This window comes from Babylonia areolata, chromosome 8 (assembly GCF_041734735.1).
Source record: "Babylonia areolata isolate BAREFJ2019XMU chromosome 8, ASM4173473v1, whole genome shotgun sequence".
Lineage (NCBI taxonomy): Eukaryota > Metazoa > Mollusca > Gastropoda > Neogastropoda > Buccinidae > Babylonia > Babylonia areolata.
The window spans coordinates 7,263,547-7,286,500 of NC_134883.1; the positions used below are offsets into that span (position 1 = coordinate 7,263,547).

The 22,954-nt window shown below is 41.5% G+C and overlaps 1 protein-coding gene across 1 annotated transcript; it reads right to left on the reverse strand.

Moving 5' to 3' along the window:
- Positions 1-895: 895 nt before the first annotated feature.
- Positions 896-21,051, reverse strand: LOC143285025 (dual serine/threonine and tyrosine protein kinase-like). The gene is given in 14 exon segments (XM_076592199.1): positions 896-1,202; positions 1,204-1,277; positions 2,818-3,067; positions 4,169-4,259; positions 5,405-5,560; positions 7,200-7,356; positions 7,954-8,162; positions 9,492-9,589; positions 10,427-10,510; positions 11,528-11,610; positions 12,841-12,987; positions 16,782-17,505; positions 18,191-18,738; positions 20,836-21,051. Coding segments are annotated over 14 exon segments (2,979 nt in total). The 5' UTR covers positions 20,960-21,051; the 3' UTR covers positions 896-968.
- Positions 21,052-22,954: the final 1,903 nt, after the last annotated feature.

Sequence of the window (22,954 nt, forward strand, 5' to 3'; positions counted from 1 at the left end):
GGCAATGGATCAATTGACAAAAAATTATAACTTGGGTGCACTCAGTTCCAAATGATTCTGTACACATAACAATATCGGTAACAGTTGGTTCTCTGACAGGCAACTGTATCTGGAGAGGTAAATGTACAAGGAGGCAGGCACAGTGACTTGAAAAAAAACAACAACAAACATTCACAAGTTTCATCCAGAAATACATCAACTATAGTTTCACCCTGAAATACCCTCAAAGTTTCACCCTGAAATACCCATAACTGTAGTTTCACCCTGAAATGTCCACAACTATAGTTTCACCCTTGCTCCCTATTTTCTATGTATCTTTCCACACATCCACACACCCATAGGCACATGCACATACCCCACATCCAATTCTCTCTTTGTCACTGTTTCTGTCTGAATCACTATCTTGACAGGCACTGTAATTGTGAAATATCCACAACTAGAGTTTCACACTGTCTCCCTATTTCTGTCACCCCTAACACCTCCCCACCACACACACACACAAACACCCACATCAATTTTTCTTCCTCTCTATCACTTTCTGTCTGAATAAAATAATCTCTCTCTCTCTCCTTAACAATGCACACACGCCCCTATTCACAACCAGTTAACCTTTCTCTCTCTTTCTCCACTCTATCTTGATTTCAATTGTAATTTCTCTCTCTTCTCTTTCTCTGTATCTCTATCTCACACACAGTGCACACAAGCCTCCATTCACAATCAAATATCCTCTCTCTCTCTTTCTCCTTCTCTCTCTCACAATGCACACATGCCCTCCACCCCCACACCCCTCCATTTGCAAATGGACAAGACATGTATCCCTCAAGTCAAATATGTTCACTAGTGACTGATGACACTGAAGTTGTTCATTGTTCTCTCTCTTTCTCTTTGTGGAAAATAAAGATTCATACATTCATTCTCTCCCCATGCCCCCCTCTCCACCCATCACTCCCTCATCTCCTGCCCCCCATTCACAAGCACACGGCATCAACGGCCTGCTCCCACAAAGACTGGCTTTGCCGTGAGGAGTCTGCACGGCTGGTGGAGGAGGTGGAGGACATTCTACGGCTCCTCCTCCTGCCCCTGGTGCCGCTGGGGCTGTGGTGGTCAGCAGGGGCGTTCGAGTCCCCCTGCCTGCTGCACACCCTACGGTGCATGGAGCACAGGACAGCCTCCACGTCGCCCAGGTAGGGGCGCTGCGCCTGGGTCCCCCTGCCAGCAGCTCTGCATCAGCAGCCAGCACTCATCCGTGAACACCGGCAGGTGCTCTGGTCGCAGTCCTGAAACAACAACAAACAAGCCCTGGTCACAGTCCTGAAACAACAAGCTCTGGTCACAGTCCTGAAACAACAAGCTCTGGTCGCAGTCCTGGAAACAACAAGCTCTGGTCGCAGTCCTGGAAACAACACCAAACAAGCTCTGGTCGCAGTCCTGAAACAACAAGCTCTGGTCGCAGTCCTGAAACAACAAGCTCTGGTCGCAGTCCTGAAACAACAAGCTCTGGTCGCAGTCCTGAAACAACAAGCTCTGGTCGCAGTCCTGTAACAACAACAAACAAGCTCTGGTCGCAGTCCTGGAAACAACAACAAACAAGCTCTGGTCACAGTCCTGAAACAACAAGCTCTGGTCACAGTCCTGAAACAACAACAAACAAGCTCTGGTCACAGTCCTGAAACAACAAGCTCTGGTCACAGTCCTGAAACAACAAGAAGCAAGCTCTGGTCACAGTCCTGAAACAACAAGAAGCAAGCTCTGGTCGCAGTCCTGAAACAACAAGAAGCTCTGGTCACAGTCCTGAAACAACAACAAACAAGCTCTGGTCACAGTCCTGAAACAACAACAAACAAGCTCTGGTCACAGTCCTGAAACAACAAGCTCTGGTCGCAGTCCTGTAACAACAACAAACAAGCTCTGGTCGCAGTCCTGGAAACAACAACAAACAAGTTCTGGTCACAGTCCTGAAACAACAAGCTCTGGTCACAGTCCTGAAACAACAACAAACAAGCTCTGGTCACAGTCCTGAAACAACAAGCTCTGGTCGCAGTCCTGGAAACAACAACAAACAAGCTCTGGTCACAGTCCTGAAACAACAAGCTCTGGTCACAGTCCTGAAACAACAACAAACAAGCTCTGGTCACAGTCCTGAAACAACAAGCTCTGGTCACAGTCCTGAAACAACAACAAACAAGCTCTGGTCGCAGTCCTGAAACAACAAACAAGCTCTGGTCACAGTCCTGAAACAACAACAAACAAGCTCTGGTCACAGTCCTGAAACAACAACAAACAAGCTCTGGTCACAGTCCTGAAACAACAACAAACAAGCTCTGGTCGCAGTCCTGTAACAACAACAAACAAGCTCTGGTCGCAGTCCTGGAAACAACAACAAACAAGCTCTGGTCACAGTCCTGAAACAAGCAGCTCTGGTCACAGTCCTGAAACAACAACAAACAAGCTCTGGTCACAGTCCTGAAACAACAAGCTCTGGTCACAGTCCTGAAACAACAAGAAGCAAGCTCTGGTCGCAGTCCTGAAACAACAAGAAGCTCTGGTCACAGTCCTGAAACAACAAACAAGCTCTGGTCACAGTCATGGAAACAAAAGTGTTTCATAGTGTCTGTCACAATTCTCTGTACCTTGGACACCATCTCTTTATTCTTCCTCTTATTGTTATTAATTATTATTACTGTTGTTGTTGATGGTGGTATAATTATTGTTATTGTTATTATTATCGTTCTTATTACTATAATTGTTGTTGTTGGTGATGGTGTTATCATCATCGTCATCATTTTCATTACTATTATTATCATTAATGATTCTGACCTTCCTTGACGTCGCTCCACAGCTCGTCTTTGTTGTGGCAATGCCGAAACGCCATGGGCATCTGCACATGGCCAGCGCAGACGTACCAAAAGAGGATGCCGAAAGCGTAGACATCCACGCTGTTGTCATAGACACCTGTGACAAGCTCTGGAGCCATGTGGATGGGCGTTCCCACAATGCTGCCTGACATCATGGCTTCAGGCTTGCAGAACCCCAGATCGCTGATCTTGCCACGGTTGTCTTTGTCCAGCTGCGCAGACAACAAGATTGAAGTCCATACACATAAAACAAAATAAAAAGTAAAATTTTTTTAAAAAGCGGAAAAAAAAGAAAGAAAACAAGGCGAGCTTTTTAAAGTTATTAAAAGTCTTACCAAAAAAAAAAAAAAAAAAAAAAAAAAAATCCAAGTTTGTGAAAGTTTAAAAATTTGGCTGTCTTTACTGCAAACAATCCCAAACTGTTTCTGATTTGCTGATTAACAAAGCACAGCAGCTAAATGTTCCAAATGAATTCAAATTTAAAAGGATAATGATGATTAATAAAAACAAAACAAAAACCCAATCCCCAAAGGGTCTTTTTGAGACAAAATCATAGTTTTCATCTGCGTTGCCTCAGACGACTCATTCAAGCTGGCACTCAACATACTGTGCTTTCATTCGGATTCCTGACACCATAGTTTAAAATCTTGGTTTTCGTTGTTTCAAAGGTTGTCTTTTTTTTGTTTTTGTTTTATTTAAAATTTTTCAAAAGTTTTCAAATTTGATAATTAAAAATCTGAAAGAACCCTGCCACAAGATCAGTATTTCAGCAGTAAGTTATGTGCCCATGTGGAACAGAAAATTAATGCGCTAGTTTGCTGTTTCATATTCTAACAACTGCAGCCTAAATTTGATCTCTTACTGGAGGTGCCATGGCTACGGCTGGTTAGGCTCTGGACTTGTGATCCAGTGAACACCAGTGACCAGGGTTCAGGTCCCTGTTTCTGAATGGTGCCATGTCCTTGGCACCTGACTCTGATTTTCCTCACTCCACCCAGGTGTGGACTGGTACCTGACTTTTTGAATGGGAAAGGTGAAAATGGTGGAAGAAAAGTACTGGGCCACACCATCCTATGCCAAGGCCTAGACACAGTGGATCCACTGCCTTCAATACCATAAAAGGCTATGCGATCTTTAACCTGAACTTTTTAACCATTGTCTAATTGGACAAAACAATCATTGACCAGAAACTTTATTTAAAAATTTTTTTTTTTATTTACTTATTATCACTTTTGTATTTTGTATTGTATTGCATGTCCTTGCTTATTCCACTTCCCTCAGTAAACAAAATTAAAGAAAATTCATTAACTCACCAGGACGTTTTTCAGCTTGACGTCACGATGGACCAACCCCTGGCTGTGTAGAAACCTGAGGCCTTCCACTACGTCAATCGACACCTGCAATCTGATCAACAACACTTTGCCTCAGGGATCTATTGATACCTGCAGTCTGATCAACAACACTTTGCATCAGGGATCTATTGATACCTGCAGTCTGATCAACAACACTTTGCATCAGGGATCTATTATTGATACCTACAGTCTGATCAACAACACTTTGCATTAGTGATCTATTGATACCTACAGTCTGATCAACAACACTTTGCATCAGGGATCTATTGATACCTACAGTCTGATCAACAACACTTTGCATCAGGGATCTATTGATACCTACAGTCTGATCAACAACACTTTGCATTAGTGATCTATTGATACCTACAGTCTGATCAACAACACTTTGCATCAGGGATCTATTGATACCTACAGTCTGATCAACAACACTTTGCATTAGTGATCCACACTGCGATTCCCTTGTCAATCGACAACAGCAGTCTGATCAACAACAGTCATCTACACTGCAATGTCTCCCATAAAACAATCATGACATACCACAGTACATTATGTAATCTCAGAAAAAATATAAACGTCAATAATACAGACAGCAAATATAAATCAGCATATCAAAAGAGCCCATAATATGTCTAACTCAAACGCACATGCACATACACATGCACAATCACATCCAGATACAACAATCTGCAGTTAACAAACACTCACACACACAAACACACACACATGACACAAAGACAAACAGTCCCAATTTTTACACACATTTCCACAGCACATATACGGCTATTCCAGAACAGTACACACACAAACAAACACCCACCCACCACCTCACCACACACGGACAACATCCACACTACCTGTTGCACTGGTCCAATTTTTACACGTTTCCATAGCACACATACAGCTATGGTATGCATGCATGCAAACACCAACCCACCCACCACCTCACCACAAACAGACAACATCCATGTTACCTGTTGCACCAGTCCAATTTTTACATGTTTCCACAGCATATATACAGCTGTTCCAGAAGGGTATGAAACAAGCAAACACCCACCCCACCACACACAGACAACATCCATGTTACCTGTTGCACCAGTCCAATTTTTACATGTTTCCACAGCATATATACAGCTGTTCCAGAAGGGTATGAAACAAGCAAACACCCACCCCACCACACACAGACAACATCCATGTTACCTGTTGCACCAGTCCAGATTCTGCATGATGGCAGTGTGTAGGTCCCTCTGGAGTCGATCCATCACCAGCAGCACAGCTGGCGTCATCCCTCCGCCATACATGTAGTCCAGCACAGACCCTCGCAGTGCCACCACCCGCGGATGGTCTGGAATGTTCCTGTTGGTACAGAAAGATGGACGAATAACAAAGGTAATCACTGGCCGGGACATTTCTGTGTAAACAACAAAGATAATCTTTGGTTGGGAGACTTCTGTGTAAAAAGACAGAAAGATACACAAAAATTATCACCTGTGGGGATATTTGCGTACAGATTAACAACAAAGATAATCACTGGTAGGGATCTTTCTGTGTAAAAAGACAAAATGACACATAAAAATTATCACCTGTATGGATACTTCATACAAAAAGACAGATGAATAACAAAGATAATCACTGGCTGGGATACTTCTGTGTGAAAAGACAGAAGGGCACATAAAAATTATCGCGTGTGGGGATAATTCTGTGTAAAAAGACAGACAAATAACCAAGAAAATCACTGGTTGGGATATTTCACTGTATAAAGACAGAAAGACATAAAAATGATCACTGTCACCGGTGGGAATATTTCTGTACAAAAAGACAGATAAATAACAAAGATAATCACTGGCTGGGATACTTCTTCTGTGTAAAAATACAGAAAGACAACATAAATAATCAATGGTCGAAATATTTCTGTGTAAAAAGACAGAAACACACATCATTCTCGTACACTCAAGTGCATGCAAATGTTACTTATCTCACACATCATTCTCATACACTCAAGTGCATGCAAATGTTACTTATCTATCTACCTATGTATCCTTTTTTTTTTCTTCTGTTTTTGTTGTTGTTATTGTTGTTGTTGGCTACATGCAAATGCATTGAGTGCACAGTTTCTTTCTCTCTTTTTTTCTTTAAAAAAAAAAAAAAAAATTGTATTGCTCAATACAAGGCTTAAAATTTTTTTTCTATTTTTTTTTTAGCCTCTACCTATCCGTCTTTATTGCTTATAGCCTAGCCAAAAACACAGGTCAATTAAATGATAACTGCCAGCACACATGCACAACACAAAAGAAAAACAAAGTAGAGGATATTGTAAGGTTGTTTTTTCCTTTCAGTTGTCCCACTCTATTGCAGGTACAAGATAATTACTATTATTAGCACTATTCTTACTTCCCCTGCAGACCAGCTGAGAGTATTCTTGTATCAAAGCACTTGTCCTATTTTGTTTACTTTCATCCCGCAGAATTTGCTTTGTTTTGCTGAAATGCTTCCATCTAGAAGCGTAATTTGCAAATGTTTAGTAATTTTAATCACCTTAGAAAATATTATCATGAGCCCAGAGACTGCTTTGTTTTGCTGAAATGCTTCCATCGAGAAGCGTAATTTGCAAATGTTTAGTAATTTTAATCACCTTAGAAAATATTATCATGAGCCCAGAGACTGCAGCAGAAATTACTGATTTGTTTATGAATTATGACAGCAATGACATGGGCAGTGAATAGTTTGTCAACAATAAAGCCTAAATAATGAATCAAGCTCATACTGTCAGTGTCACACACTGGCAAAAGAAGTTCTGATTAAATCGTACAATACAAGACACATTTACTCGAAGAGCAGCAAGGGTCAGCATCCTGGCAAAAAGTAACATGATGAAATCGTAAATTACATACATAATCTCATTGTCTTTGAGAAATCTCACTTTCTATTATTTGTCATCTATCCAAATAATCTATCCAAATTTTCACATGAAATAAATGCTAACTATTCGTCTCACTTGGTGTAGAAGAACTCCAAGGAAAGATCATTCCAATGTTTCTCATCAGGGGGCACAACTGACTTGATGGCCACTGGAGAGTAGTTTGCCCACTTGTCGCATGAGTAGACAACTCCATACTGCCCTCGACCAATCTCTCGCCCCATGGAAGGCATACCTGGTGTAAACATGTCACACAAGTTGGTGATCACTTTGTGGAGCACAGCTAATAGCAATGATCTTGAAACAACACTGCTGTTCAATATATGTACTGAGTATCATTTCTCATGAAATGAGAAATGATTAAAAGGAAATAAATAATGAAATGCTTCATGATAAACTGAGCATAAAATGACAATAAATACAAAAAAAATGTATAATGAATAAACGAGGTCAGGAGAACAAACGATTAACAAACAGTAAAGAGTGCTAAAGTTCTCTCTCCATTCACAAGGTACATAACAAATCAATGCTGCTTGTGCTATTGATTCAGCTAGCACACAGGTAAATAACAGGTACATTGGAACAAACCCAGACACTTCCCCAAAATAAGAAGTGCAAAGCTTGATGTCAAATTGATCAGGGCTGAGGTCTTTGCTCACGGTTTTTGTGAGGTCCCCCCCACCTCCTCCTGCTTGAACCCCCCCATCCCCTTGAAACACCACCCAACCCCCCCAAACCCCCCCCCCCCCCCCCCGAAAAAAACACCCCCCAAACAAACAAAAAGACACAAAAAAAACCAACCCCAAAGCCCCGAAGCCAAATGCCATGTTACCAAAGAGGACCATGTCCCGAAGCGAGGTGGACTCCAGCGCCAGCTTGGCCAGGCGTGGGGCGTGCACTTTGCGCAGTTTGAGGCGCTGCTCCTCGATGCTGTTCAGACGACCCTCATGCTTGGCCTGCAGCTGTCCCAGGGCCGCTGTGAAGGCCGCGTGGGAGTGCTGCAGTCTCTCCCGGATCTTCCCCGCCATCAACCGCGCCAGTCTGGGAATTAACCATGATGATAGATAGTACTTACATGGCGCAAACTCTCCATATAATAGATCTACCCTGCCATGGCCCATTCCAGTTGGGGAATTAACCATGATGATAGATAGTACTTACATGGTGCAAACTCTCCATATAATAGATCTACCCTGCCATGGCCCATTCCAGTTGGGGAATTAACTATGATGATAGATAGTACTTACATGGCGCAAACTCTCCATATAATAGATCTACCCTGCCATGGCCCATTCCAGATGGGGAATTAACCATGATGATAGATAGTACTTATATGGTGCAAACTCCCCATATAATGGATCTACCCTGCCATGGCCCATTCTAGTCTGGGAATTAACCATGATGATATATAGTACTTATATGGTGCAAACTCCCCATATAATGGATCTACCCTGCCATGGCCCATTCCAGTTGGGGAATTAACCATGATGATAGATAGTACTTATATGGTGCAAACTCTCCATATAATAGATCTACCCTGCCATGGCCCATTCCAGTTGGGGAATTAACCATGATGATATATAGTACTTATATGGTGCAAACTCCCCATATAATGGATCTACCCTGCCATGGCCCATTCTAGTCTGGGAATTAACCATGATGATATATAGTACTTATATGGTGCAAACTCCCCATATAATGGATCTACCCTGCCATGGCCCATTCTAGTCTGGGAATTAACCATGATGATATACAGTACTTGTGTGGTGTAAACTCCCCATGTAATGGACTCAAAGTGTGTCACATGAAACAATCCATAAGTATACACACACACACACATCTATAGTGCATAATAACGTACATCTGCACATTAAAAAAACATGACACATATATATATGTATGTATCTATAAACACCAATACAATGCCACACATTCATTTCTTCTAATCAATCTATTCATCTGTGTAAAATATCTGTCTATTTGTGTGTGTGTGTGTGTGTGTGTGTTCGAGTGTGTGTGTGTGCGTGTGTGTGTGTGTGTGTGTGTGTGTGTGTGTGAGGGCCATGGTGTGGGCTGCGTTGAACTCTCCCAGAGGTCATTTATTTAATTTTCATTTTCTTAACTGGTTTTTGTCCTTCTCTTTCTCTCTTTTTGTTTTGTTGGATCAAATTCTTCTTCAATACTGCAGGTGTGGTGAAAAGCATCATGAAAATTCCAAACCTTTTCCAGACCTTGTGGAGTAAAACCCTTACGTCCACAACTTTTCAACCCCTGGAAAAAAACAAAAGGTCAGATTCCTGTTTTTCCAAAACTTCCCAGATTCCATGACTGTTAGAACCCTGAATTTCTGGTGTCGTCGTCTCCACTCACTTGGTTTCACTGAGGCTGGACAGCATGTCTAGGGCCACCTTCCTTTTCCACTCGGGCGTCACCTCCGGAGGGCTGTTCCACGGCATTGACCTCATCATCTGAAAGAGGCACATTGTCTCATCAGTCTTTGAAAGCCCAGCACACATTTCAGTGACTCATGGTGATGACAACGGCAATGATAAAACTGACAGCCAACATCTGATGGTTGTTCAGTCCAATGATCTACTGAAGCAAACAACATTTCTGAGCCAGTGATGGTGATTGACAGTGCCAGGGCACAATGATGTTTGATTGTCAAATCCAAGACTAACATCTCTAACATTCCAGTTCTTATAATACGAATGCCCATTGAAAGACTGACATCTGCCCCTCCTTCAAAGTTCATTACAAATAAATGAAAATCTAAAGAATGTGCAGACAACAGCAGGTACAAACAAGCAGTAAAATGGTAAAAGCCACCGAATAGACAGCTGTCAAACCTCCCATCCCTTTAAAAAAACACACACAGAACCTCACATGCACACACACACACACACACACACATGCTGTCAAATGTCCTCATTAACTTTTCTTGTTTTTTACCGCCCCTCCCTCACCCTCACCTTCATTCCCTTTCCAAACACACACACACATACTCACATGCACTAATAATCATACGTAATTCTAAATAGTATAACAGAAGATGCAATGGGCAGACAACATTATAGAATGGACATGAGAACCATTTGCAGAGACCCAGGCTTTGTCACACAACCATTAGACCTGGAGGAATCTGGTGAACAGCTCTTTTGTGCCGCGCCCCAATGACTCTCTTCAAAGAGTCAAGGGAGAAGATAAAGAACAAAAAGAAGAAGAAAAAGAAGAGGAAGAAGAAGAAGAAAAAGAAGATATATATATATATGTATATGTATACATTTTATGAAAGAACCTCTCACCTGTTTCATCTTCTCCAGCAGACTGCTGATGAAGGAGGAACTGGAGTGCACTGTGATCTCCACCTGATAGGCAGCATTCAGAATCTGCACCAAAAAGACATCTGACATTGAATCTAATGCTTTTAATTATAGTTCAGCCGACTGAATGCAGCCATATCAGGACTGCTCAAACGAATACAAAATTCAACCACATTAAACACAAAATACTGTCACATCTGGAAAACGCAGCAAAACCACCACCCCCCTCACCCACCCATAAAAACAATAACCAACAGCAGAAAACACACACATGTGCACCTGCAAAACAACACAGTTCACAATACATCATCTTAACCAATAAGCTCCTTAAGGCAAAAAAGAATAGGTAGCGCTGAGGACGTAAGCCCTTCCACTTAACTCATCATCCAAAACTTAACAAAAAATCATAAAAAGGTGAAAACACCCCCATTTCAACGCCACATGAAAATACATAAGAAAGCTATATATAGGAAAATGGTACTGCAGAGTGGTCAATTAGTGCCCATCCCAGTGTTTATCTGATTGCCAAAGCAAAAAATATCTGTTATTTTGTTCTTTGTTGTTGTTTTTTTTTTTTTACTCCACCATATATGTAGCCATACTCTGTTTTCAAGGGTGTGCATGCTGGGTATGCTCTTCTTCCAGAACCCACAAAACGCTGATATGGATTACAGGATCTTTATAGTGCACATTTAGCCTTCTGGATGTGCATACACATGGAGGAGGTTCAGGCGCTAGCAGGTTTGCTTGCATGTTGACACCTGGGAGATCACTGAAACACTTTCCACCCTTAGAAAGAAAAAAAAAACAACAACAAAAAACAGAGGCCAGATTCAAACGCATTCCCCTTGCATGCTGTGAAAACACTGTCTCCCCAAAACAGACTTGCGTGCTGTGGACCTGTGCTGGACAAGCCAAGATGAACTTGAGCTGTTGTAATATTTTTATGTTTTGTTTATCTGGATGACGCAAGGCGTTTTGAGCAGCATTAGTACTGGATATCACGCCATAGAAAAGTTATGAATGATCATATTATTATTCTGATTATAATTATTATTATTATCATCATTAACTAAAAATTACCTGTTTGAGAGCGTCTGTTGTTTTTGAATCTTTGGAGGAGTCAGTCTGTTCCTCCAGGCTCTCCAAGCAGCGTGTCAAAGTGCCTGCCATTGTACACATTAAAAAATAAGACATGTACAGAATTTGACGGGCGCAATAGCCGAATGGTTAAAGCGTTGGACTGTCAATCTGAGGGTCCTGGGTTCGAATCATGGTGACGCCGCCTGGTGGGTAAAGGGTGGAGATTTTTACAATCTCCCAGGTCAACATATGCGCAGACCTGCCAGTGCCTGAACCCCCTTCGTGTGTATATGCAAGTAGAAGATCAAATGCGCACATTAAAGATCCTGTAAACCATGTCAGCGTTCGTTGGGTTATGGAAACAAGAACATACCCAGCATGCACACCCCCGAAAGCGAAGTATGGCTGACTACATGGTGGGTTAAAAACAGTCATACACGTAAAAGCCCACTCGCTTATATAATAATATATGAGTGAACGTGGGAGTTGCAGCCCATGAACACAAAAGAAAAAGAAAAGAAAGTACAGAATTTGAACAAATTAAAAAATTTTCTTTCACAAGGATTAAAAAAATAAGGTGAGACAATGTAACAACTTTATACGCACTGAGCCAGGCACACAGAGATGCTCCTACAGAACCATACATACCTACATAAAAACGTACACTAACACTCTCACTTGATAAACATGCGCACAAAGAGGAACAGTAACCATCACATGCACAAAGTTCACACACAGACATATTATGTATACTCTGACTGACAAACACACACAAAGCACAGTTGGTATATTATCGTAGTTTATCATATAAATTAATACAATCATCCATAGTATATTATCATAGTATAATAATGTAGCAATGGTCAACAAGAGAGAGACAGAGAGAGACCGAGAGAGAGAGAGACAGAGAAGAGAGAGAAGAGGTTAGCTTAAGTTCAGCCCTTTAAAAAGAATAAAAGAAAAGATAGAAATGTGGATAATGATAGATTTAACATTTCAATCTTAATGTGTGTGTGTGTGTGTGTGAATATGACTCTGTGTGTGTGCATAATTCTCTGTGTGTATGTGACTCTGTGTGTCCGTGACTGTGAGCTTGCGTGCATATCTTTGTGTGTGTATGTGTGTGTGTGATTATAATTGTGTGTATGACTGTGTGTGTGTGTGTGTGTGTGTGTGTGTGTGTGTGTGTGTGTGTGTGTGTGTGTATATATATATGCACATATCTATCTATCTATCTATCTATATGAATGCATCCACATGTTTTATAAACAAAGCTAATTTTCACAGCACTCGGTAATCAACTGAACACCAACCAGTGTAAGAGTCTCTCAAGATCCGAAAAGAGCAGAGGAGTTCATTGGCCACATGGCTGTTGATGCGTGACAACACCATGTCCTGGAGCTTCTCTGTGCAGGCATGGACATCTTGTGGTGACACTCTCCCCTGCTTCACTTCAATGCCTGCAGTCAGTGAGAGGCACAATGAATGACAATGTTTGGCATTCAAAATGTAACTTTAGCTGGGTCACAAGTGTGTGTGTATATATATATATATATATATATATATATATATATATATATATATATATATATAATGTATGGTCTTGCAATAACAACAGAATTAAAGACAAATTTACAAGATGATTCATTTTGACAAGCGTTTCATTTTTGATTGAAGCAATACAACGGCATAAGTTTTAAGGTTAAGGTTAAAAGTACCATAGCCTTTCATGGTCATGAGGCTGCTGTGAGTTCATATGGAGCTACTATGTCTGTCACTTTTTTTTTTCTTCTTTTTTCTTTAAAAAAAAAAAAAAAAAAAAAAAAAAAAAAAAAAAAAGGTGGGGCCTCAGTTGCATGCAGAAAACGGAGCACCCCTATCTTTTATCATTGCTTTATTCTTTTCATTTTCTCTTTTTTCCTTCCCTTTTTTTTCCTCTCCTTTTTTCTTTTTGCTTTTGGGTGCTTCACGCTGCCTTTCTTCATTGGCCCCGGCCGGTGTCTATCACTCTCTGGCTCAGTATAGGAAGACGGGGCCCACAGTCCTCTGCTTCAGTAGTTTTAAACCCACCTCCTCGCCCCAGTCACATCTGGGTGGAGTGGGGGAAAAAGGAAATTTTCTATCTAAAATTACGTTTAAATAACATACTTACCGTGACCCAACTAGTGCAGACTCCAGCAGGGGTCTGACATTCCTGTCCTGTGCAAACTACTATCCGCTTATGTGGAGAAAACGAAACTACGGCCGATAACCTCCCGGAAGTAGGTAACTTCCCCTTTGTCCCGCTAGCTAGCGCCCTCTTTTGACAGCAGCCATCATGACTCCTGTTCCTGTGCTCTTCATACGGCTAAGTTGGTTTTTTTTTTCGTATTTTCTGCCTGTCTGTCGATTCTCTGGCGTTCTTGTTTGTTGTCAAATTATGTCTCCAACCAGGTCACATAATTATGTAGCTCGATTGGGGAATCATGCTAAAATTAAGGTGCGATCGCAATCGATTCGCCGACACTCTGGGCCCTCTACTCCTGGCCCTCTCTCTTCGCCCCAGTCACATCTGGGTGGAGTGGGGGAAAACTGGAGTACAGTGCCTTTTAGTTTTACACAGTTTTAGGACACATTACCATGCTGAAAGAGGGCCTTGAACCCTGATCACTGGAGAATACAGATTCTTAACTCACTCATTACGGCCAGTCCTCTCTTCTCCTCTACACAGACACCTCGGATGTCCAGTGGGTGTCTCAATGACCCAACCTTTAGCTTCTGTCGTCAGAAATGTGGTATTCTTTGTCAACATTCAGTGTAAGAGCCTTCCGCTTGTAATATTTTGATGGTGGTAATTGGGAGGAAACGCTGTTAACGTCGACTCTTTCGCCGTTCGTATGGAGAGAGTTAAGTCCAACGTCTGACTGACTCTGCCATAGCGTCTCCTGTATTACAGTATAGCTAATAATAAATATGATTCACTGAACTATCTATATATTATCTTGTATACTGTAGTGACGAATTTACTGTAGTCTGTATGACTCTTTGAGTGTGATTTGCAAATCATATGATCTATACTACTGCTCTAGATTAATAGCTACAAGTGATGTACAGTTCAATGAAAAAACAAAACAAAAACAACTACCCGGAAAATACAAAGAGCTCTATGGAAAATAAAATAACCATCAACATTACTGACACCACTTTCTGTCTCATGTTAACATGCTCACAGTACCCTCCAAGTATTGTGTGTTGACAATAACTGAATAAGGCAAAGAATAATAAATGAACCATCAAGCTGATTAACAGAACTTTATCGCCATTTTCTGTCTCTTATTTACATGCTAACACTAGTAACAGTACCCTCATGCATTGCGTGCTGAGCATGAGGCAAAGAAAAATGCATGAACCATCAAGTTGATTCACAGAACTTTATCACCACTTTCTGTCTGCTGACAGTACCCCCGCTCTGTGTCATAAGTTACCATGAAGAGTGAAGTCAAACTTGTTTACATGCTCACGGTACTCTTGCACTGTGTCATAAGTTACCATGAAGAGTGAAGTCAAACTTGTTTACATGCTGACAATACTCCCGCACTGTGTCATAAGTTACCATGAAGAGTGAAGTCAAACTTGTTTACATGCTGACAGTACCCCCACACTGTGTCATAACTTACCATGAAGAGTGAAGTCAAACTTGTTTACATGCTGACAGTACCCCCGCTCTGTGTCATAAGTTACCATGAAGAGTGAAGTCAAACTTGTTTACATGCTGACAGTACCCCCGCTCTGTGTCATAAGTTACCATGAAGAGTGAAGTCAAACTTGTTTACATGCTGACAGTACCCCCGCACTGTGTCATAACTTACCATGAAGAGTGAAGTCAAACTTGTTTACATGCTGACAGTACCCCCACACTGTGTCATAAGTTACCATGAAGAGTGAAGTCAAACTTGTTTACATGCTGACAGTACCCCCGCACTGTGTCATAACTTACCATGAAGAGTGAAGTCAAACTTGTTTACATGCTGACAGTACCCCCGCACTGTGTCATAACTTACCATGAAGAGTGAAGTCAAACTTGTTTACATGCTGACAGTACCCCCGCTCTGTGTCATAACTTACCATGAAGAGTGAAGTCAAACTTGTTTACATGCTGACAGTACCCCCGCTCTTGTCATAAGTTACCATGAAGAGTGAAGTCAAACTTGTTTACATGCTGACAGTACCCCCACACTGTGTCATAAGTTACCATGAAGAGTGAAGTCAAACTTGTTTACATGCTGACAGTACCCCCACACTGTGTCATAAGTTACCATGAAGAGTGAAGTCAAACTTGTTTACATGCTGACAGTACCCCCGCTCTGTGTCATAAGTTACCATGAAGAGTGAAGTCAAACTTGTTTACATGCTGACAGTACCCCCGCTCTTGTCATAACTTACCATGAAGAGTGAAGTCAAACTTGTTTACATGCTGACAGTACCCCCACACTGTGTCATAAGTTACCATGAAGAGTGAAGTCAAACTTGTTTACATGCTGACAGTACCCCCGCTCTGTGTCATAAGTTACCATGAAGAGTGAAGTCAAACATGTTTACATGCTGACAGTACCCCCGCACTGTGTCATAACTTACCATGAAGAGTGAAGTCAAACTTGTTTACATGCTGACAGTACCCCCACACTGTGTCATAAGTTACCATGAAGAGTGAAGTCAAACTTGTTCACATGCTGACAGTACCCCCGCTCTGTGTCATAACTTACCATGAAGAGTGAAGTCAAACTTGTTTACATGCTGACAGTACTCCCGCACTGTGTCATAAGTTACCATGAAGAGAGAAGTCAAACTTGTTTACATGCTGACAGTACCCCCGCACTGTGTCATAAGTTACCATGAAGAGAGAAGTCAAACTTGTTTACATGCTGACAGTACTCCCGCACTGTGTCATAAGTTACCATGAAGAGTGAAGTCAAACTTGTTTACATGCTGACAGTACCCCGGCACTGTGTCATAACTTACCATGAAGAGTGAAGTCAAACTTGTTTATATGCTGACAGTACCCCCGCACTGTGTCATAAGTTACCATGAAGAGTGAAGTCAAACTTGTTTACATGCTGACAGTACCCCCGCACTGTGTCATAACTTACCATGAAGAGTGAAGTCAAACTTGTTTACATGCTCACGGTACTCTCGCACTGTGTCATAACTTACCATGAAGAGTGAAGTCAAACATGTTTACATGCTGACAGTACCCCCGCACTGTGTCATAACTTACCATGAAGAGTGAAGTCAAACTTGGCGGCATCCTCCTGGATGTCCTCCGACAGATTGTGAATCGTGCGAGTCACAATTTCCTTGATGTCGCTGATCTTGGACACAGCCACGGCCATGAGTGAGCGGTACAGCTCCTCCTCCTTGGCCTTGGCAAACTCCAGCTTCCTGGGCGTGATGATGATGTCCCGCGACATGTCGAAGGCGGACAGGATGAACATGTTGAGGCTGCGGGTGTGGGCATTGTTCATGACTGTGGCTGCATTGATAAGGTACCTCTGGAACGCCCGCCGGGAAAACTGTGAGAACAGGGGTATGAATTCGTGGAAGCGCTCTATGAGGATGCTCTCCATCATGAAGTAGTCTTGGGACAGCCGGTGCCGATGCATCGCTTCTTCCTCAGAGCTTGGCAAGTAGCCCAGCACGCAGAGCTGCTGGTACAAGTCTGTGGTGGGGAACTGCGAGTGTGGGTCTGTGGCACTGTTTGTAGAGATGTGAGGTCTGCAACTGTTGGCACTGCTGCCCATGCTGTGGTTGTGGGACTTTGCCAGTGACACCGGGTTGCAAGATGAGTCTAACTGACCCTGCTGTACACTGTAGGAGTAGGAGCGAGGAGCGCCGTCTGGTGGGTCGGTGTCTGTTGTGCGTGATCCTGGGTGTGGCACCCTTAGAAATGCTATTGGCTGAGAATTGGTGACCTTGCTGATGGTATCCAGATCTTGAACATCCTGGAAATAAAGTAGTAAATATTTTATTATTATTTTTAAAAGTGACACTTCCTGTAGTAATACCAAAAGAAAACCAAATATACATCACATTTTTTCCATTCCCACACACACACATCCAGCTTTATTATATATCTATAGATCAATCTATTTATCTACCTATCATTGTATCAATCTATATATATATCTACTTATCTATCTATAGATGTATCTATCTATCTTAGTATCTTTCTACCTACTATCTATCTATCTAAATATAAACAAATACATTTTGTTGAATGTCATATTATCAAATTTTACTCCATGCTTTTCCTTTCACAGGTCAATGCTCATATTAAAAAAAACAAACCGTGGTATAAAAAACAACTATAAATATAATTTACAAAGTATTTATTCATCAACTGTGCAAAACTATAATTCACTGTCCATACTATGTTCATAACATTTGTTGAGAGGTTAACTGTTTCTACAGATTTACAAATATACACAGTGCATACCCCCCCCCCCACACACACACACAATGTTTACCATTCTCATAACCTTTTTGGTTCCAAGAAAAACAAATAGACTAGCACTGGTGAAGAGCATTGTGAATTAAAAAGAAAGAGCTCAATGCTCAGAAAGCTTTCTGAACTTGCATCATTGCAAAGATCTTTTCACACACTGAAACAGTGAAAGCAAAACTCACCTTTTCACCCAGATTGTCACTAGCAAACGCGTACAGTAGAACAGATGGGCCACTGCCCACACACTGTTCCACCACCTCTGTCGTCGCCCTTTCAGGGCCTGAGGGAGCCATCACCACTTGCGTGCCAAACCGCAACAGCGGATGACTCAGTATCACCTCCAAACATGCCACCTGTCCAGGACCATCCTTCAATCTTCGGGCATCGGACTCAGACACTATCAACTCCTGTAGTGGAAGGGTGTCTGAAGCCAAATGTTCTGCCTCCACACTATCACACAGATCATAGTCATCAGGTATGAGGAAACTGGGATTTGCAGGGTTGAAGAACGAGGCAGAGTCTTTCTGTCTAAAGCGCACAAGGCGCCATCGGCTCCCCTCTTGTGCATCTTGTTCCAGGGATGGCAGCACTGGTTTGTTGAGGAGCTCATTGATCAGGCGTGATTTGGCATAGGGGGTTTGCCCGAACACCACCAAACTCAGGGGATGGCCCACTGTCTGAATGATTTCTGCCTGCTCTTCTTTCAGCAGTTCTGCCGTTACGATTGGAGCTGCATAAAAAAAAAAAGAAAAAAAAAGAAAAAGAAAAAAAGAACACAGCACCATTAACTGTTGCCATATTTTCAAGATATACGAGGGTCATTCAATAAATAAGGTGAATTTTTCGGTATAAGGACTTCTAATACAGATAGAAGCTTACTTTAAAAAAATTTTTTTTGGGGTTTTACTTCTTTTTCACATGGATTTAATTTGTTTTGCAGATTAAAAAAAACTTTAAGAGTTTTGGCGATAAACAAAGATGGCCGACCAAGAAGCATGCTCCAGGATTGAACAGCGGTCAGTTATCAAGTTTTTGGTTGCTGAAGGGTGCAAACCAGTTGAAATTCCTAGGAGAATGTCAACTGTGTATGGTGCCACATGTTTCAGCCGAAAAAATGTCTACAAGTGGGCTAAATTGTTTAAAGAAGGACGGAGCAGTGTTGAAAGTGACGATGAAGTCAAAAGTGTTGTGAGCGACTGGCTGAGACATCAGTCCAAAGATTTTTACGCTGAGGGAATACGGAAGCTTGTGCACAGATGGGAAGAGTGTGTGACAGTGCTGGGAGACTACGTTGAAAAAAAAAGAAAAAAAGTAAGCTTCTATCTGTATTAGAAGTCCTTATACCGAAAAATTCACCTTATTTATTGAATGACCCTCGTATATTAATAATATTTCACTGCAATGAAAATTATGACATATGTATTTAATCTGTTCTAAATTTTGCTCAGAAGAGTCCATTTGCTCAGATCATTTGACTGAAAAATAATACAAATTAAAATTTGACTTTACTCGATGAGTCCTGTGTTCAAACAATGGTCTGACATCAAAATTCATCTCTTTGAAACATTTGCCAAATTCCTACATATTCTGTACATTTATAATCCACAAGCAATGGGAACTAACTTCTATAGTATTTTTGGATGTGTCCACAAGTAATATAGAGGAGAAAAAACCCAGTATATTTTCTGCATTTTTCTGCCCCAATATGGCATGGAAACTTGCCATGGCAGTACGCTCCCTGGCCGGGGTTGAATGGATTAATACTCATTATATTCTCATTGTAACGGGGAGGGGGGGGGGGGGGAACTTAATAGTAATTATTAAAATAATTAATAATATCAGTCATATTATCATAATAAATAATGTTAAAATCAACTTACGAAGTCATACTGACACAACATAATAATAATTATAAGTTCTGTTACTTTTGAACATGTTCTTTTTAAAGCCATTGTTGCTTTGCTCTTCCCCTCACCTTGCATGTAATGCATACACTGATACAGCTGCTGACTAGGTAAATGTACAGAGTGCAAAGAATTAACTACAATAACTATGAAAAAGGAAACATTCCAAGTCTGTTGTGTTCACACTACACCAACCATGATGTACAATACAAATGTGTTTGCTTCATGATCTCTATCTTGTCAATTGATGCAATGTCTGTTTTCTTCAATAAAAGTGTTGAAAAAAAAGTCCTTTCAGTTTCACTGTTCACTGCTTCTCAACTCAGTGAAGGAGGTGATGTTTTCACTTTGGTTTGTTGCTTTGTTTGTCCTGCTGGAGACAACTAAAAAATTGTGAATCACATTTTTCAAAACCAGTTTTATGGAAAGTGTTGGTTATGTGCCAAAGAACAATCCATTAGAGATTTGGGTTTTGATCAAAACTAGTATATATATATATATATATATATGAATCTGAGTGTTAACAGAGGTGTACATCAATATTAAGTTTAATAACCAAACAAATTTAAGCAGCTTCCCAACTAATTAAACAATGTGCTGTGGATTGTTGCCATGTATAGGGATTACCACAGGATTATAGACAAGACAAGTGTGTGCATGCCCATTCACATGCGCTTATCAACTTATATGCAAAGAGAATTAATTCCTACTGTAAACATGGTATGATTTCCTTTTTTGTTGTTGTATTTTATGTGTACTATCCCCTTCAATATTCCTTGTGAAACAGTACACCCGGTAATAGAGTGAAGTCATTTATTTTGTAAAGAATCAAATCAACATAAAAACAGAGAAAAAAAGCGGGCTTCCCCTTTCAAATATCGTTTATGAAACTGCAACTGTGCAAAAGCTCGAAGGGAACTTACTGCCATCAAAATTTCCCGTGATATTTATATCCCCGAAACATTGTCTTGTGTCCTCGAAAACCTGTCGCAGGCGATACGAATGACTGCAAAATTTTCGGATTTCATTCGGCAGATTCACCGTCATGATGAGTTCGATCACATCCAGATCACATTGTAAATTATCTTCAGATCAGATCTCTCCCAGCTCTCGTGTTTAACTCGACCAAACAAGCAACAGTGCTTGTGACCAGAAGTAATGTACACAGGAAGTCTACTTGTTTACTTCCGGTCAGGTCAGATCAGTCAAAAGTTTTCTGGAAAGGAGTTATTTTTAGACTTATGAGAAATCCCGACCTTGAAGTTTTTTTTCGTGTGAGGAAGGATGAATACATACACACACACGCATTGATATATATATATATATATGTATGTATGTATACACACAGACAGACAGGGTGAGACAGAGAGTGCCGAGTTTGTGAATGCATGCATGTGTGTGTGTGTGTGTGTGTGTGTGTGTGCGGTGCGCGCACTGACGGACGTGCTTGAGAGAAAGAGAGAGATAGCGAGAGAGAGAGAGAGTGTGTGTGCACGTACCGGTACGACTGAGTGTGTCTGCGGCGTATGTATGGCACGGATTCACGGTAAATAAGACTACTAGTAGACTTATGGACGGCCGAACTTGACGTACACACACACACACACACACACACACACACACACACGCGCGCGCGCACGGCACGGCGCACGCACGTAGGCTACGCACGCACCCAGTGCCATACTTACACACGCACTAACACACGGGCACGCACAGCATTCAGACTTCTAATTTGCTTTGAAAGACGAGCACACCCTCTCTGCCTCTGTCTCTGTCTGTCTGTCTCTCTCTCTCTGATCCCTCTCTCTCTCCTCTGTCTGTCTCTCTGTCTCTCCTCTGTATCTCCATCTCTCCCTCTCTCTCCATCTCTCTCTCTCTGCTGTGTCCAATGTGTAAAGGTTCAATTGAAGATGAACTCCACTTTGTTTTGGTGTGCCCTGTGCTAAATGATTTTCGTGTGAAGTTCATACCAAAAAATCATATCATGCAGAGCCATGCTTGTTCCGTCTGGGTCTACTGATGGCATCTAATAATGAAAGCATTATTCGAAATTTAGCATTGTATCTTCATAAAGCATTTCAGTTAAGAGAGACAATTGTGTCTTAATAAAAATTATTTTTGTGTGTATGTGTTGTGTTTATTTTCGAAGGACTTGTCGTGCTTGTTTAATTCTTGTTTTGATTATACAATTATGTTTTTGCCCCTCTTTATATGGGGCTAAGACCTTGAATGAATAAAATATCTGAATCTGAATCTCCCTCTCTCTGTCTCTCTCTCTCTCCTCCCTGTCTCCTTGTCTCTGTGTCTGCTTTTTTGTGCGCCTTTTTTCCCCGATCATCTTTCTCTTTCCACGCACACGCATAAGCACAAAAAACACGAACACTAGTAAGTAAAAACTTTTCCCCCCTTTTCCCACCCGGCCTCTCCGGTCTCATCACCGTCACTTGAACATCAGGCTTGCTCAGCTCAGTGGCCCGGCATTGAGCTCACACTGAGTCGACTGAAGCTTTGTGAGTTGCACTGACCCCAAACACCTGACACAAACACCTTGAGATTGTTAGTTATTTCTGTCAGCCATAATTATCACCTGAAGTGGGTGTCGACGTTTAACCCTAATGAACCTAACCTATCATTATCATTATCATAACCTCTCAGCCCTCTCTCTGCTTTACACACACTGAGACACACAGACACAAACACACAGACAGACAGACAGACAGACAGACACACACACACAGAAGGGAGAGAGAGAGACTGACGGACAGGTGTGGGATGAGTATTCATTATTCAGTGTCCGGCTTTGGAGTGACTGACTGGAGTCATTGAACAGAGGCCACAAGTCAGACAAGAGTCACATGGACTCGAAGGAGGCTGATTTCATGCGAGCGCGTGCACTCGCGCGCACACTTACACACACACACTCTCTCTTTCTCAGTTTCTCTCTCTCACTCTCTCTCTCTCTCTCTCACACACAGAGACACAGACACAGACACACACACACACAACACACACACACACACACACACACACACAATTAAATAA